This window comes from Gigantopelta aegis, chromosome 6 (genome assembly GCF_016097555.1).
Source record: "Gigantopelta aegis isolate Gae_Host chromosome 6, Gae_host_genome, whole genome shotgun sequence".
Classification (NCBI taxonomy): Eukaryota; Metazoa; Mollusca; class Gastropoda; order Neomphalida; family Peltospiridae; genus Gigantopelta; species Gigantopelta aegis.
In genome coordinates this window covers 71598795-71617256 of record NC_054704.1, presented here as the reverse complement: position 1 = coordinate 71617256, position 18462 = coordinate 71598795, and the positions used below count along the sequence as shown (strand labels likewise).

At 36.7% G+C, this 18462-nt stretch overlaps 2 protein-coding genes across 5 annotated transcripts in view; one reads left to right on the top strand and one right to left on the bottom strand.

The window, feature by feature from the left end:
• Positions 1 to 468: 468 nt before the first annotated feature.
• LOC121374179 lies at positions 469 to 18110 on the bottom strand. Of its 2 annotated transcripts, none has more exons than XM_041501156.1 (2): positions 17979 to 18110; positions 469 to 2630 (listed from the first exon to the last, which is right to left on the bottom strand). In XM_041501156.1, the coding sequence occupies exons 1-2, from the start codon at positions 17998 to 18000 to the stop codon at positions 1825 to 1827; spliced, it is 828 nt and encodes a 275-aa protein (XP_041357090.1). In that variant the 5' UTR covers positions 18001 to 18110; the 3' UTR covers positions 469 to 1824. The 2 variants fall into 2 exon arrangements, with proteins under 2 accessions (XP_041357090.1, XP_041357091.1); XM_041501157.1 differs by lacking the exon at positions 17979 to 18110 and adding an exon at positions 3202 to 3919.
• LOC121374181 (peroxiredoxin-like) overlaps positions 10761 to 18462 on the top strand; it is a 30516-nt gene continuing 22814 nt past the window's right edge. The window contains exon 1 of one of the 3 annotated variants that reach the window (XM_041501160.1): positions 10761 to 10877. Coding sequence is in view for 2 of the 3 variants with exons in the window: in XM_041501158.1 (XP_041357092.1) it covers positions 18073 to 18240 (168 nt within the window). In the remaining variant the exon portion in view is untranslated. Of the gene's footprint in view, positions 10878 to 18000; positions 18241 to 18462 lie in introns of those variants that run through there. The other 2 variants (XM_041501158.1, XM_041501159.1) reach the window with 2 other exon arrangements.

The following is an 18462-nucleotide window of genomic DNA, read 5'->3' as shown; positions in this document are numbered from 1 at the left end:
GTATTATAGGATCCCCGTGACACCAGGTCTCACGCGAGCTTCAGAAAAAGAGGGCGATGTCAATTCTCTCACATGGTGAGGGGGCGATGTTTTTAAAAGAAGGGAGACTTGATTATTTATTTATTTTTCATTAAAAATAATAATAATAAAATACAAATAATTTCGCCATTTTTATTTGTATGTTGCATTTATTTATTATGAGACAGTATGTAAAACTGGTCACCAACAAATAATGTGTACTCTATGAAAACGTAATACACATTAAAAATGAAAAGAACTCATACCCAAACGAATAGGCACTGTAGAACATATTTTCGTCTACCGTTCGAATGATCGAGCCAAAGGCTTATATTTTGATGAACAGGTCACTCCACAAATATCTTGCTCACAGACTATAAGTGTATTTTAATGACAATTTCAACATTCTTTTATTTCCGATAGGGACGTCCTAATGTGGGGTAATATTACTCTTTTTTTCTTCTTTTTTTTGGACTTCCTCGTGTGAAACAGACAAATCCCTCCTTCTGCTGGCCGATAATAATTTCCACTCTCATACAGAGATAAAGACAGTGTGAATGTTGAGTGGTTGTTGTTGGTGGGTTTTTAATGTAATTTAGTATCATAACAAAATTGTAACAGTTGTTCTCTAAGAAAGGTGACAATCATAACATGTATAACAAAACAAACAACTAGCATTAATAAAATGGCACTAATAAGTAACTCTTTTAACTTAAACAAAAAATCAAAGACCAAGACCAAAGTGTTTAACGTTCACATTCAGAGCAAGCTGTTGTAGCGCATGCCTGTCCTGGGCACAGGTGGCGGCCTCGACCGGCTCATCCGTCCAGGACAAAAATCAAAGCTTATAACCGGTCACTACAATGTAGCTATGGGTCACGAAAACGGTACTCGTTGTGATCAAGTGACAGTATTAAAACTATTTGTGCCAAATAAGCGGCTAATGAATACGTTTTCATTGAGAAAATTAAATTTTAATTTTAAAAAATTGAATATACCATTATACAAAATAAACAATCGAGTTACTAGACGTGATACGCTTCAACAGTCAGTAGCGCATTTTACTTTTAGCGTCAGTAACGGATGTGGTCCGGTCTAGACGAGCATGATTTTGTGGCGCCAATGGCGCTTCGAATGCTTAGATAATTAACACTTAATTAGTATCTATGAAGTCCATTCACCGCAACTTCATACGCTGGTGTGAGGCCTGTTAATACGATAATTACTAATATATAGGGACACATGAATGCATAAAAATTATATGATAAATGGTGTTAACAATGAAAACTAAAAATTAAAAGAAAAGGAGTTAAAGAATGTAAGAAAGAAAAAATTGAGACAAAGAAAGGACAAAACAGAATAACCTTTTTATACAGAAGTTAGTGCACTTCATGTTGTCATCAATTCATCTAGAACAATATATTGACATGCCTGTTTCAAGGAATTTGGTCCAAGGTGCCCAGTAGTTATATTCTTTGAACTGATAGTTTTAAGATAGCATATATTTTTCAATTTGTATTTTATCTTTTAAAGAATGTAAAGAGCATATACGTTAAGTTCCTGTGGGGGTTTTTCTTTGTATTTTTTTTTCAATTTACTTCTATGTATATAATATGTTATTATTAATAATGAGCCAATTAGAAAATAGTGTTGTGTTGGGGTTTTTTATTGATGATTCCAAACAAAACTGTCTGTTTATCGAATTGTCTTTGTTCACCTTTGTCCTGGTTCCACTTTTCACTTTCTTTCCGTATATATAATACTTTGGAATAGTCATACAACAAATGTTCCAATGGTTATTGTTGTTTAGTGTCCATCCTTTCTGTAGTCGAATCTTGTGTGATAGCGAGGTCGTCGTTCATCCCTCCAGGCTCTCTTGTTGTTGTCTACATCGTGCCGTTTCGTCTCTTTCCCCTTGTTGTCTCCAGCTGTTGAAACTTCCTCTCGCCTTGCTTTCTTTGGATTCCCTGCCTGGCTGTCTCCTGTTGCAAATCTTTTAGCGCTATTGCATTTCCACTCTTTCATCAATGCTTCCATCATGTCTGTGTTTTTATCAATCGCAGTGTTCAGCCGTGTAGCCCGTGTTAGCAACTCTTTTAATATTTTACTGATTTCTGATAATGATGATGTTACATTTTGTGCTTGTATCAGTGGTTGCATAGATGACACCGTTGTTGGTTCTGTGGATGTTAGTTGAGTTAGAGTGGTTCCTGTGTTCTTGCTTCGTTTCCTCCGGGTATTGGGGGATTCACTTACTGGTAGCTCGATGACATCAGTTTCTTTGATGACGTATGGATCTTCCGACTCTTTAAGACACAGCGATAAAATTTTGTCTACCTCTTTACCTTCAGGTTTCATTTGTTTCACCCTGTCTACATGCGCTGTGTATCGCTTGACATGATTCTTCAACGCGGCCTTGGTATTGCACCTGAAACTGCACAGCGTGCAATAAAACTTGGCTCGATCTAATGCCACGTGGTTTTTTAAAAAGTGAGATTCGACTTTACTGCGCTCTTCAACATACTGGGGGCACTTGCTGCACCGATAGGCACGTCCTCTCGCTTGCATGTTAATGCTGATGAGGAAGAGTATGTTGCTTCTGCACAAGAATGCTGAAAATACAAAACAATATTTCTTCAGGTAAAAATTCCAAGCCAGCTTCATGACTAGGGTGGATCTATGTTGGTTGGGGGTCCACCCTTTGAGATAACCGATTCCTTGTTTTCCTATAGCCTGGAACCCAAGGCTCAAACGGCCAACGTGTAATTTTTTGTACACACCCTGCATCGAGGTGAAGCAAATACTAGTAATCATGGATTTTCTATAGGACTACGTCCTGTCCATTGTGTGACATTTGTAATTCTAGGTAGATGGATCAACGTTTTATATGAAATGGCTGCTAAAAATATCGTCACCTTTATATGTATCTAGTGAATATAATTATATAAGTTTCAATATAAGTATTGTGTATAAGATTGATAATGGTATCACTGAGGTGATTCGATCTTACGACGCAAACACCTCAGGCGAGCGCTCTACCGACTGATCAACATCCCACCCCTTTAATTATCACGCTCCCTTAATGGAAAGCAAAAGTATACTGCAAACGTTTTCTTCCTCTCTTCAACATAAATCAATAAATGAATTAAGGTATAAGTCATAAAATTAAAACTTACTACGTACCTGTCTTGATATTTGCTATCCCTGGTATAGGATATAAAGTAAATGTAAAGAAAATATTGTTTTCTATTCCTCTGATTTTGTTAAACAAAACAAACTGATTTCGTGGCGCAGTCAACTTGAATGAAGTATTCCAGTTTGGCGATACCTATTTAAACTTTTCACAAAAACAAAAAGTAGACGATTAGCGGGTAAACCCAATGACGGCTTTTTTTCTTTCTTTTTTTCTTTTTGGTTTTTTTTTAAGAAGTGGATCGTACAGTTGATGAATGGTGGGTACTCGTAATACAAATGACGTGTTTCTAAATATAGAGCTGACACAAATGGGGAAACCCTGTATATAAATGGCGGGTAAACACATGCAGTGACGTGTTACACGTATAGGTCTATAGATAAAGTCGACAGACATCTTAAACATCTTTTACTGTCCTGGGCGTAGGAGCCAGCACCTGCACCCAGGACAGGCGTGCCCTACAACAGCTTTTTCTGAATGTGCACATAAAACCCTACGACCTGATCTGATCTGAAACTGATCTGCATTCAGCCAGAACGAGCAGAAATGGCAACATCGCGAAACAATCCAATAGTTCGCGAACGTTAGCCAAATGTTTTCTGGTCAAACTTGGGGCAGCAGTTAGGAGCTACTTTTCTATCAACTAATTAGCTCCCTTTTCAGTTTCGAAATTTGTTTTTGTTTAACCACACCACTAGAGCACATTGATTTATTAATCATCGGCTATTGGATGTCAAACATTTTGTAAATTTTTTTACATAGTCTTAGAAAGGAAAGCTACATTTTTCCATTAGTAGCAAGGGATCTTTTATATGCACCATGATGGTGCATATAAAAGATCCCTTGCTACTAAGGACAGGATAGACAGGATAACACATACCACGACCTTTGATGTACCAGTCGTGGTGCACTGACTGGAGCGAGAAATAGCTCATTGTAGATCTAAATATAGATCTGACAGATCTTAAACGCAGTAAACGGGTAACTCCAGTGATGGGCTTACAAATATAGATCTAAATATAGAACTGACAAATCTAAATAGCAGTAGCTAAATCACGGGTAATTCCAGTGACGTGCTTACAAATATAGATCTAAATATAGCGCTGACAAATTTAAATAGCAGTAGATAAATGGCGGGTAATTCCAGTGACGTGCTTACAAATATAGATCTAAATATAGCGCTGACAAATTTAAATAGCAGTAGATAAATGGCGGGTAATTCCAGTGACGTGCTTACAAATATAGATCTAAATATAGCGCTGACAAATTTAAATAGCAGTAGATAAATGGCGGGTAATTCCAGTGACGTGCTTACAAATATAGATCTAAATATAGCGCTGACAAATTTAAATAGCAGTAGATAAATGGCGGGTAATTCCAGTGACGTGCTTACAAATATAGATCTAAATATAGCGCTGACAAATTTAAGTAGCAGTAGATAAATGGCGGGTAATTCCAGTGACGTGCTTACAAATATAGATCTAAATATAGCGCTGACAAATCTAACTAGCAGTAGATAAGTGGCGGGTAATTCCAGTGACGTGCTTACAAATATAGATCTAAATATAGCGCTGACAAATCTAACTAGCAGTAGATAAGTGGCGGGTAATTCCAGTGACGTGCTTACAAATATAGATCAAAATATAGCGCTGACAAATTTAAATAGCAGTAGATAAATGGCGGGTAATTCCAGTGACGTGCTTACAAATATAGATCTAAATATAGCGCTGACAAATCTAACTAGCAGTAGATAAGTGGCGGGTAATTCCAGTGACGTGCTTACAAATATAGATCTAAATATAGCGCTGACAAATCTAACTAGCAGTAGATAAGTGGCGGGTAATTCCAGTGACGTGCTTACAAATATAGATCTAAATATAGCGCTGACAAATTTAAATAGCAGTAGATAAATGGCGGGTAATTCCAGTGACGTGCTTACAAATATAGATCTAAATATAGAGCTGACAAATCTAACTAGCAGTAGATAAATGGCGGGTAATTCCAGTGACGTGCTTACAAATATAGATCTAAATATAGAGCTGACAAATCTAACTAGCAGTAGATAAGTGGCGGGTAATCCCAGTGACGTGCTTACAAATATAGATCTAAATATAGCGCTGATAAAATTTAAATAGCAGTAGATAAATGGCGGGTAATTCCAGTGACGTGCTTACAAATATAGATCTAAATATAGAGCTGACAAATCTAAATCGCAGTAGATAAATGGCGGGTAATTCCAGTGACGTGCTTACAAATATAGATCTAAATATAGAGCTGACAAATCTAACTAGCAGTAGATAAATGGCGGGTAATCCCAGTGACGTGCTTATAAATATAGATCTAAATATAGAGCTGACAAATTTAAATAGCAGTAGATAAATGGCGGGTAATTCCAGTGACGTGCTTACAAATATAGATCTAAATATAGAGCTGACAAATCTAACTAGCAGTAGATAAGTGGCGGGTAATCCCAGTGACGTGCTTACAAATATAGATCTAAATATAGAGCTGACAAATCTAAATCGCAGTAGATAAATGGCGGGTAATCCTAGTAACGTGCTCCCGCCTGCTACCGATTCAATCGGGCTGCTGGTGCTCCCTTGCACCTGCCAGTGCAGGCGGTCCCTCCTTCCCCTCCCCCTCACCTTTCCTGTCATGGACGGAAGAGCCAGCCAAGGCCGGCTCTTGCGCCCACGACAGGCGTGCGCTACAACAGCTTGCTCTGAATGTGCACGTAAAACCCTATGACATGACATGACGTGACGTGCTTACAAATATAGATCTAAATATAGAGCTGACAAATTTAAATAGCAGTAGATAAATGGCGGGTAATCCCAGTGACGTGCTTACAAATTTAGATCTAAATATAGAGCTGACAAATCTAAATCGCAGTAGATAAATGGCGGGTAATCCCAGTTCAGTTCGTTGTCTAGGAAGTGGGATGTAGCTCAGTGGCAAAGCGCTCACCTGATGCGCGGACGATTTGGGATCGAGCCCTGTGGGTAGGCTCGTTCCAGCCAGAGCACCACGTTCAAAGGCAGTGGTATGCCCTAGGGGCGGGACGTAGCCCAGTGGTAAAGCGCTCGCTCGATGTGCGGTTGGTCTGGGATCGATCCCCGTCGGTGGGCCCATTTGGCTATTTCTTGTTCCAGCCAGTGCTCCACAAATGGTGTAACAAAGACCGTGGTATGTACTACCCTGTTTGTGGGATGGTGCATATAAAAGAACTCTTGCTGCTAATCGAAAAGAGTAGCCCATGAAGTGGCGACAGCGGGTTTCTCTCTCAACATATGTGTGGTCCTTAACCATATGTCTGGCGCCATATAACCGTAAATAAAATGTGTTCAGTGCGTCGTTAAATAAAACATTTCTTTCTTTCTTTGGTATGTCCTATGCTGTGTACAGGATGGTGCGTATAAAAGATCCCTTGCTACTAATGGATAAATGTAGTAGGTTTCCTCTCTAAGACTAAATGTCAGAATTACCAACATCCCACAGTTGACGATTAATAAATCAGTGTGCTCTAGTGGTGTCGTTAAACAAAAGAAACTTTAACTTTGTCTTTGTCATGGCAAATTAATGAAAACACATTGTTTGGCTTTGCTGTGAAATTAGATTGAGATCATTAATGAGGTTCCTGAGTTTAATCATTTACATTTTATCCCTATTTATATTCATGATTTATTTTTTTACGTCACAATTACCATTATGTTACATATATCTGAATGAAAATATTCATATACGAATTGAACTGATTATGTAACGACAATCCAGTACAAAAGCACATGTATCTAATGTATTTAGAGTTTTTGTTATACATCTTCTTCTTATAGAATTTTATTTATTGGTCTTTGTATATGTTTATGGGACGAGGCGGTTTGGGATCGATCCCCGTCAGTGGGACCATTGAGTTATTTCTCGCTCCAGCCAATGCACCACGACTGGCATATCAAAGGCCGTGGTATGTACTACACTGTCTGTGGGATGGTGCATATAAAAGATCCCTTGTTGTTAATCGAAAAGAGTAGTCCATGAAGTGGCGACAGCGGGTTTCCTCTCTCAATATCTGTGTGGTCCTTAACCATATGTTTGACGCCATATAACCGTAAATAAAATGTGGTGAGTGCATCGTTAAATAAAACATGTCCTTCCTTCCTCCTATGTCGTTGTGCAACGGTCCAAGTGTAAATAAAATAAATTCTTGTCTTGTCGTGTCTTGTCTTGTCATTGTCATGTAATTATCGAATGCTGCGAGATCATCAATATAGCAGAAAACCAACTTCTTCTTTTTTTTTGGGGGGGGGGAGGGGGGTGGGGGGGCCAGATTAGTTAGAAATTCTTAATCATGTATACACTGCAGCTTTGGTAAGGGGATTGCGAAATGATGAAGACAAGCAAACATTGTTTTATGGAAAAGTTGCAAAGTTGCAAAAGTTACAGTCAAGTATTTGTGCAATATCACAAAACAAAAAAAAGTGGACCTCAGCTTTTGCGGGATGGTTTGGACGAACCCCCAGACACCCCCCCCCCCCCCCCAAATACTGGCCTGTAACCGCTAAAGTTTACGGAAAATTTCGGAAAATATCGAAATAACATTGAAATGTTTGTGGGTGATCTGCAGGGGAAATGGAATATATGACTACTTACATTTAGTATCGTGTTACCAGGGCCGTAGCTAGGATTTTTTGTTTGGGGGGGGGGCGGCAACTGAGTAGTTAATAGTCTAAAACTCCTTAAACAGTTAAGAAGAGAATTTTCTTTAAGTTTCTATAATGCTTCCCGTTTCCCCCCCCCCCCCCCCCCCCCCCCAGCTACGGCCCTGGTTACAATTTAACAAGGTAGAGAGCAATCATCATATGGGGTGTTTTTTTCCTGGTCAATGAATGAATGAATGTTTAACGACACCCCAGCACAAAAATACACATCGGCTATTGGGTGTCACAAATGGTAAGTAGGGCCTATAGGTCAAAGATTATGGTAAGTAAAATGCAAGTAAAGGAATCCGATCCCCAACAAAATTATGCGCATATAAAGTGCATACACTAATAAAGATGTGAAGTTTAACACAGCACACCACCTCCATGAACGCATTTTGTATGTTCGATCACTATTTCCGGTCCCACGACTGATATATCAAAGGCCGTGGTATGTGCTATCCTGTCTGTGAGATGGTGCATATATAAAGATCCCTTGCTACTAATAGAAACATGTAGCGGGTTTCCTCTCCAAGAATATATGTCAAAATTACCAAATGTTTGACAACCAATATCCGATATTTAATAAATCAATGTGCTCTAGTGGTGTCGTTAAACAAAACAAAACAAATATTCCCGGTCCACCCCATATAAATGAAAAGTATATTAGATAAGTTAGGAACTTAAAATGATTCAATACGTTATCACGGGCCTGAAGGTGTCAAAACGGGAGGGGGACACACACACACACACACACACACACACACACACACATACATATATATATATATATATATATATATATATACTGAACAAAATAAGAAACTTCCGCTAACTTTGCTTGAACATAACTTGATGAAAACAAACCGGGGGAATAATTGTTATATATGCGTTTAAAGAGTGTTCCATGATGTATCGTTTGGTGCAAAAATCATGGCCATAGGTTAACAGAAACTGGGAGAAATTTTGACCAAGTGCGGTAGGGGTTAAAAAAACAAAAACACTTAATAACCCTCTTGAATTGACCACTGCAGTGCATCGCAGGCGCATAGAATTGACTAAAGTGTTGATTTCTGCCTATGGAATATTGTTCCATTCCTGAATGAGCGCTTGACGAAGTTCGTTGACGTTAGCGGGTGCGTTGGGACGACGCCTCAATCGTCTGTCCAGACTATCCCAGACATGCTCGATGGGGTTGAGATCAGGACTTTTAGCGGGCCAGTCATCAATGAAATCAATGTTATTTGTCCTAAGAAAATTTACAGTGTCTCTAGCTGTATGAGAGGTGGCATTATCATGCTGAAAAAATCGAGATATTGGCGTTGTTATGGAACAGAGGAATGACGTGATGAGCGAGAATGTCATCGCGGTAACGTTGAGCATTTAAATTGCCATCAATGACGACTAGTGGTGAACGATAACCATGGGCAATGGCTGCCCAGACCATGACAAAAACCCCACCCCCGAAACGATCTCGTTCAAGAACACAGCAGTCAGCATAGCGTTCATTTCTCCTACGGTAGACGCGCACCCTGCCATCACCACGTTGTAAAGAAAATCTGGATTCATCCGAAAAAAGAACGGTATTCCAGCGTCGCCGTATCCAACGAGTGTGTACACGTGCCCAATTAAGACCATTTAGACGATGACGTTGCGTTAAAACGCATCTGACGTAAGGACGTTGTGCATGTAAACCGTTCTACCGCAGACGATTACGAACAGTTTGCCCACTGATTCGGTTATTATGAAGCCCAGGTGTGTTAGCAGCAGTAGCAGTGTTAGTTTGGAATTTATTGCGCAAATGCGTGTTCATGATATAGCGGTCTTGACCACGCGTTGTAACACGCGGACGTCCACGAAGTGGCAAGTCGTTGGTGCTTCCTGTCGTTCGAAATCTTACGCGAAGATTTCGTATCGCTCGACTAGAACTCCCAACATGCCTTGCAACGTCTTCTGTCGACATGCCAGCATCAAGCATGCCAATCGCCCGTTCGCGTAAATTATTGGGTATTATTGGCATACTAAAAATGCTACAATGTAAAAAACGTAAACAAAATTAAAAAATTTTAAGCGTTATCGTTCACTTGACAACAATGTCAGTAAGACAAATAAAAAAAATTGGCCGAATACTACACGGGACATGTCGAACCAATGCATGCACGTGCAAATTGAATTTCACGTTGTCGACGATTAACAGTGCAAAAATAATCGATAAAATTCATGAATCCTGATAATACAGCTCAAGGCTAATACTACCTATATAATTTCATTACACAATGAAATCTTTAACACAACAAATACTATATGTACAAATCGGACGTGTGTGTGTGTCCAGTGTACGTTTAGGCCTAACCGCAATTTGTAAAAATACGGCATATTCATTTATCGCGATTGCGATATGCATGAGTGCGAACTTAAAAAAGACAAAAGAAATAAACGAACGAAACAGCAATTAAGTGTTAGCTTAGCCAAAATGTTAACCACTTGCACATGGGCGTACATAGGATTTTGAAAAGGGGGGTTCCAATATAGATTGCAGAGATATTGGGCATATATTTCTATGTTGAGTAAATATAATAATGTCAGATATCAATGTCAGATATATTAAATTATAAAAAAAGCGATTTCGGGGGGGGGGGGGGGTTCGGTCGAACCTACCCGGGACAAAACGACCCAGGGCAAATCTGGATAAGGGCGAAACGACCTAATACCTGTCAGAACGATCAGATGTTTGACACCCAATTAATAAATCAATGTGCTCTAGTGGTGTCGTTAAACACAATAAACTCATTCATTCGATGACTTTAGAATCCCGTACAGTCATGATCAGGATAGAACATGGAAACCTTTTTGTGAGAACAGTCACTGTTGCCCGGAAATTCAAGGGAAGACATTGAATCACGTGGTTAGTCTGCATTCGGCGTGGTTTGTGTATCGAGGTTGTTCTTGGGATTTTGCAATAATAATTAACGGTAAGTAAGATGAAATTCGAAAGCAACTAGAAACAAAAACCTTGTTAAATGATTGATGTAGCATATTTTCTTTCACTGGCTATTATGATTTGTTTCAAAGAAGGTTTTCGTGGTATTTTATTAGATTATAATGTCAAAGGTCCTCAGTTCGAAGGTGTTGCAATTTCGTCTTTTTCCCCATCTAAACAGATTTTAAAAGATATTTTAGGCTAGATTAGTTACCAGTCAGTCCTATATCATATATTTCTTTTTCTTTTCTTTCTTTTTTAATTCTTCTGGCCTTTATCACTTTAAGTAACTAGGGATGGGTACTAAGAGAATTGTGCAATTTAAAACTTGTGAATTTATGATAGCGACCGCAGCCGCCGCTAGGGGCGCAGCTGCGCCCATATTCCGAAATGTCACGAGTTTGGTTCACAATTGGTAGTGTTGTTCAAGGCCAGAATACGCTTATTTTGATGACGATTTTGCATGTTTTTTTTGTTGTTATGACAAGTACACACCTTCCGATTGATGTATATCCTGTTTCCGAAGTTGAACGACTAAAAAAAGACTTTTTTTGAGGCAAGTGAAACTTTGAATACGTCTTATTTTGCCCCAAAAAGGGCGATTTCACTGAGATATTGATAGATATATATAGTAATATAATAAAACAGCATAAAAATAATTTTTTGGTAATTTAAAAAAAAAAGCAATTTAGTTTAATTCGACATCGAAAATATTTCAAGGGAGGTAACTGACCCACTGACCCGCAAAAGCGAAAATATAGAACTTCACAGCAGGGACACATTTTGATAAAATTAAACGTATTTGATGCTTTGTCATTATTTATCCACCCATTATTAACTTTTTGGGTAGAATATATATCATACTGAAGCGTTATTTTTAGAAGACTGCATATTTAATTCAAAATAACTTAAAATAATGTTTTGCTTATCATGATGACTCAGCAGTTTCTGATAGCTGAAGTTGATTTTAAAAAACATTTTGATAATGCATAACTATTCAAATATAGACGTAAATCTATTTTTATGTAAATCATTTGAATGAGTTTAGCATATGACTAGATCAGTTTTATACAAAAGAATAGTATTAATGCAATGGAAATAAATTAAACAGAATTTGTACTTTTTAAGTCTGTTATATTTGTAAATACCTTTTTTGAAAGAAAATGTTTCAGGTACCATAACTTCTCACATTGTGACACAAACTTAAATTTTATAGTAACCAAGTAACATTAAATTCTAAGTATAATTATACTTTTTCATCACTTCATCAATGAATATTACTGTTAAAAATGGTAAAGAATTAATTATTTGTAAAAGATACTAAAAGTAAAGTGAAAATAACTACATACAGAAAAAACATTTGAAGGTGTGTTTCATCTGATGTAATGAATATTTCTGTTTACAAATATTATGTCAAACTAATTACAATATTTGAAACAAAAAGATAAATAACCATGGTCATAAATGGGTATTTTGTCTTTATTCAGGAAATGTGTAGTCTCTGTGCTTCTATGGAGAAACCTGAAATGGAAACGGAGTGGGAGAGTACACGTGGTTATGAGACAACTTTCAGTAGATTCAATTATACTTCAAGCTTGATGCTGTTATGTTTTCTGTTTCCAACTGTGACAGAACCTAGAACAGAAATGAAGTGTGTGACAATAATTCATAGACAAATTTAGACTAATACTCTTTCATGGATGCTAAATTTGGTAGATCTAGCCATAAATGTTTTATTATAATTCAAAGTGGTATATAGTTATATTTATAATAATTCATTGTTTGAATTTGTTTTTATAAAGCACTTTATTGAACTAAAATAATCATAGCTGCATTTAGTAAATTATTTAGCACACGTGTGACTGCTGTCTCATGCCTTAAGTGTTTCAGCTGCTAAAATATGTTTTGGGGATATTTTTTCTGGATAGAAATTACCCTTCTGATATTGTACGAGTGTTTGGACATTCCTTTCAAAGGTGAAATATGGCTACTTATATTGCTTTGTTTCTAATAATGATATTGAAGGTGTAAAGTATGTAAATATTTTTGTAAGAAATTGATTAAACATATTGGCCAATCATTGGCATTCGTCGTGTGATAAGTTTTTACTGGTTTGAGTTAAAAGACTGGTACATATGATAAGTTTTATTGCATCTTTTATTGAAATCTTCAAGTATTCAATATTATTATGAGTCTAGGTAAATTTTTAAAAATATTTTGAAACAAGAAGCTTATTTTTTTATGTAACGTGTATCCACTTTCCATCTGCGATCTAAACCTTTATGTTTTCCTTTTTATTATTGGTCTGGATGTACATTATTGTATAAGCGTAAATAAATGTGAACTGAAAATGTTATTCTGATGTAACATTTGCATCAATTATTATGTCATTAAATTACGTATTCCAAGATTTCTGTGTTTTTTTGTCATTTTGGAGCGGTTTCGAACCTACCCCAAGAATACATATGTTATCAGAAATAATAGTAACCCTTTATATTTTCACTTGAAATTTTCAGAGATGCAACATTGATAACTGCTTGTAACATGTATAAGCTTACAACAGAAATTTCTCTGTTATTTTTTGGTTTACAAAAGTGGACGTAAATGACAATTAAAATCGTCATGTCGGCCATGTTTGGTCACAGAAGTACAAGGCTACTACGACTTTATTTTGCTTCATTTGGATAATATAGTGATGTTTTTTCAATAAGAGCAACATATTTAATGAAACTATGACCATAAAGAAAAAAAAAAATTAAAATATTTTTTTGGTCTGCGGTACCTATTTATGATAAAATAAGCAAAATAAATGTACACTCCCAGGTAGGACTTTGTTTAAAACATGAATGGGAATTCAAGTTATATGTTGCATGGTTACAATAATTAAAAATATCATTCATCAATAAATTTATGTTTTACATGTGGAAAAATAAGAAATGAAAATTAAAGGAACACGCCCTAGTTACGGCTAGTTGTTAACCATTACGGCGTTGTTTTTCGCTATTAAACCATTTTTTTCACAAATAAAATTGCACTTTACTTACATTTTATTATTTAGAATACACATTTCCATTCACCTGAAGTGCATTTTTGTAATCCTGGTAATCCTGATGTTTGTAAAACCACGAAATGCATTTTTTGTATTTCTTAAAATGCCGCGCGCACTCGAGAAAAAAACGTTAAGCAAGCGAGGTCCAATCTATTTTTAGAGGGAATCTTCCTGTGTAAACGTCACAGACGTTGGTATACCATTTGTGAGATTTTTCTTCACAGTTCATGAACATTTTCAGTAACAATAAAGTTCAGACAAGTAAGTGTCTCAATACAAAACGTTACAAACCCTTAAAACCACTAATTTTGCTAAGTCTTACGATATCTGGAGAGGGGATACAACCAGGACAGAACAGTTGGAACATGTCCAGAAGAGGTGAAAGGAACGCACCCCAAGTCTGTGAAATTTGTCGTGACTTGGGCATTGTTGTGCTTCGAGCGACATCTACCGGTGACGTCAGAATACTAACTTTCAAAATTATTTCAAGCAATTGGGACATGGGGATTCCCATGGTATTTATCGATATAAAACCTGCTTTTTCACTCCATTTGATAAAAACGTGATCTAAGTGTGTTACAGGTTTGTAGATTAACCAAATTATAATTTATTTTCGCTGGATGGAACTAGGGTGTGCGGCTTTAAGTATGTCCCATTATTCTATAAAACTGTTGGGTTGTTTTTTTGTAAATAATTTCAGTTTGGTTTCACTTAAGAAGAAAAGTAAAAGTGTTTTAGAAATAACACAGAAATACTATTTTTGTGTCCAATTTAGAAAACAATTGGTACAAAAATAAATAACTTGTAGTAAATTCCATAGCATGAAAAAAAGTTTTCTTTGGGACAGACTATAGGCCCTAACCTAGCTCAAGTACGGTAAGAGAGCTGTAGTCTGTCCCATCCTTCTACAAAAATATTTGAGTAAATAATTTCCATTAAAAAAAAGAAGTAAAACTGTTTTGGAAATAACAAAAATATACAATTTTTGTGTGCAATTTAGAAAACAATCAGCTCAGAAATAAATAACTTGTAGTTAATTAGATAGTAAATTTTAGTCAGTGGGATGGACTGTAGACCGTCGGAGACCAACCTATGTAAATTCTGTGACCGGTCATAACATCCCCCGCATCAAATCGTCCCCGCATACGAAGGACCATAATGTACCCACATCATATCGTTCCCCTGTACGAAGGACCATAACGTCCCCACATCATATTGTTCCCTCTTATGAATGACCATAATGTCCTCACATCATATTGTTCCCCCGTACGAAGGACCATAACTTCCCCAATCATATCGTTCCCCAGTATGAAGGACCATAACGTCCCCACATCATATCGTTCCCCCCGTACGAAGAACCATAACGTCCCCACATCATATTGTTCCTCCTTATGAAGTAATGTCCTTAATCATATTGTTCCATCGTACGACATCATATCGTTCCCCAGTATAATCCATAATGTCCCCACATCATATTGTTTTCCACATCGTCCTGACCCGAATTGACTTGTTCAAAATATGTTCGTTATCCCATTTGAGGGATTGGTTCTTAACGTTACCTGTAAAAGAAAGATCAAATTATTATTTTATCAAATATATCAATTTGACTAAAGCTGCTAAGTTTACGAGATGCCAAGGCATTCCGCATTTTATATGCAACCCATTTTTCATGGGCAATTGGTTGGGAGAAAAATGATGTATAGAATGGCATCCAGGGATTGGAAATGCCATTGAATTTGATTCACTTCTCTCAACATAATTATTGTGTGTGCGTGTGTGTACCTGTTCACGGTAAAACAAATAGCCACAAACCTATCAAAAACATTAAGAAACGTTTGCTGGCTGAACTTGGGACTGGTAAGACACCTAAAAAAAATACTGGAAGAAATGGCACCAACAACTAAAAAAAAGTTAGTTTTTTTTGCTTTAAAATTGGATAAACTCTGACAAATTGGTTATTCTTTCCAGAAAATAGTAAGTTGGGTTTTTTTAATCAATATACAGTAAGTAGCATAATATGACAGAATTCTCTATACTAACACTGTTGATAAAGTTCTCTGAAAATGTTTAGAATCGGAGGATTCCTGTGGACTGCTTAAAAAAGCCAAATTTTTAGCCCTGTAAAACACTCATTATTACTTTTTACAACAAGGACACATTAAGTAATTATCAGTTTCTTTTTTAAATTCTATTACCTAGTTAATAATAATTTTGAATTTGGCTATTGAATGTCAAATATTTGGTAATTTTGACATATAGTTTCAGAAAGGATTTTTTATTTATTTAACCCATTACATTTTTCCATTAGTAGCAAGGGATCTTATATTCAGTGTTTCCCCTAGGGGCCGGAAGGACCCCGCACCGACCACATGAATTTCTTTACCGAGACCGTAAAAATTGTAACCATTAAAAAAAATGGACGAGTGCATTTCTGTGATTAATTTGCCGATATTATTAAAAAAATAGAAGCAAGTGCTAGTAGTAGTATAATATACTAGTATTCCACAAATATGTACATTGTGAGAGCCCGGTGACCAGTGAGGGGAAATTAAAAAAAATAAAAAATCAACCAACATCGATCATATGTAAAAAGGAAAACGGATCTACAAATCAATACTTTCGATTTCCTTTCACATGCAACAGTTCACTAAAGAATATATGGTCACCAGTAATCTATGCCCCATCCCTGAAATGAATGTACTTACAGATGTAATTTTATTAAAGTCCAAGTTAACAAAATGTTTAACTACTAAGTGACTGGTACCCAAATGGATGTTACTCTAACACAAAGCAGGCATAACAAAATAAACAGTGACCAGTCTCGTCAGATCAGGGGTTTTTTTTAAAGGTTGCTCATAACTCATATTGTTTTGTGAACTTCCAAATGTTTTTGGGTTTTTTGGTCTGTTTTTGTTTTTGTGTTGTTGTTTTTAAAATTATATTTAAATATTACATAATTAAATTTGCAAGACTTGAAAAGAAATTATTTTTAAGTGCATTATATGATGAATTAACACAAATTTAAAATGTACCTACAATTTACTTTCTTTTATTTGTTTTATCAGTCACTGAGTGATTACAATTTAGCAGGTGAATTTTTTTATCATGACCAGTAAATTTTTTATCCACTGGTCAGTATGGGAAGTATTTTTTTTTTTTAATTCTAGAACCCCCGATATACATACAGAAGTAGTGCTAATGAATATTCAATCATGGATAAATAATTTTTAAAATCACCAATCCCATGGTTAGTGGATTTAAATTTTTTTTTTCTAGAAGACTTGGGTTTTACTTTTAGATAAATAAAGAGATAACAGATAATACATATTACGATCAGTAATTCAGTAATATGTATTATCTCTGTGTGCTTAGTCTAATACTTTTATACTTCTTTTTCATATTATTGTTTTGACATTATGCAAATATTTAATAATAATAAACATTATTATTAAAATCTTATCTTAAAATATCTCCTTCTATACGTGTACATGACACCCTCATGTATTCCATAATGCATCTAAAAACAACTGGAAATTTAAAAAAAACATTACTGGGGAGCATTCCCCCAAACTCCCCTAGCATGTTCGCACCCTTTGGGGACTCAGTTAATGTCAAACTATTTTGCCAACCCTCTGAACAAACAAAAGTCCTGGGGGAAACACTGTATATTACATGCACCATCCCATAGACAGGATAGCACATAACACAGCCTTTGATGTACCAGTCCTAGTGAACTGGCTGAAGCGAGAAATTGCCCAATGGGCCCACCAACAGGGATTGATCCCTGACTGACCACGCATCAAGTGAGCACGTTACCACTGAGCTACATGCTGCCCCCCCCCCCCCCCCCCCCCCCCCCCCCCCGCCCCCCCCCCCCCCCAGTGTAACCATAGCTATTGCTGATATAATTACTATTGACATAATTAGTCTGCCAATTATATTAGAGCTGAATGTACCGACAGTTATACGACATTGATCCCACTGCTACTGATCCAGATTTGACAGTTGGAGGGTTCGCCAATTAGCTGGGAAATAAATTGTTACCATAGCAACAGTGTCTCCTCATTGTACAGGTGGTATAAACTTGAAGGTAGTTGATAACAGTGTACTGTCACAGTATGTGCACTCGAGTGATGAAATGTACAGAGCCTATCTCGCGTCTCTAGGCAAAACGTGCACATCACTCTGGTCTTCGTCATCGCCAGTTAACAGCCTGAGCAGTGTAACACGGCTGTTGTCTTTTGGCAGTGATTCAGCATTCTCTTACTCTACTGCAACACCAGAAAGACTGCAGTCACCTGTTCAGGTACATTAATTAAATTGGTCATTGATCAAAGCTGGTTTATAGAACTTTCAGAAATATTGTCTTTTGTGAATTGCAGACAGATGGATGCATGGAGCATGTGTATTAATAATTGTAGCTGGTTTCAGGTTGATTATTAATGATTAGTTTTATAGTTTTATTGATTTTCTCCGTGCCATTGCTGTTCATACAGTGAATACATAGATCTACATACATGTATTTAAT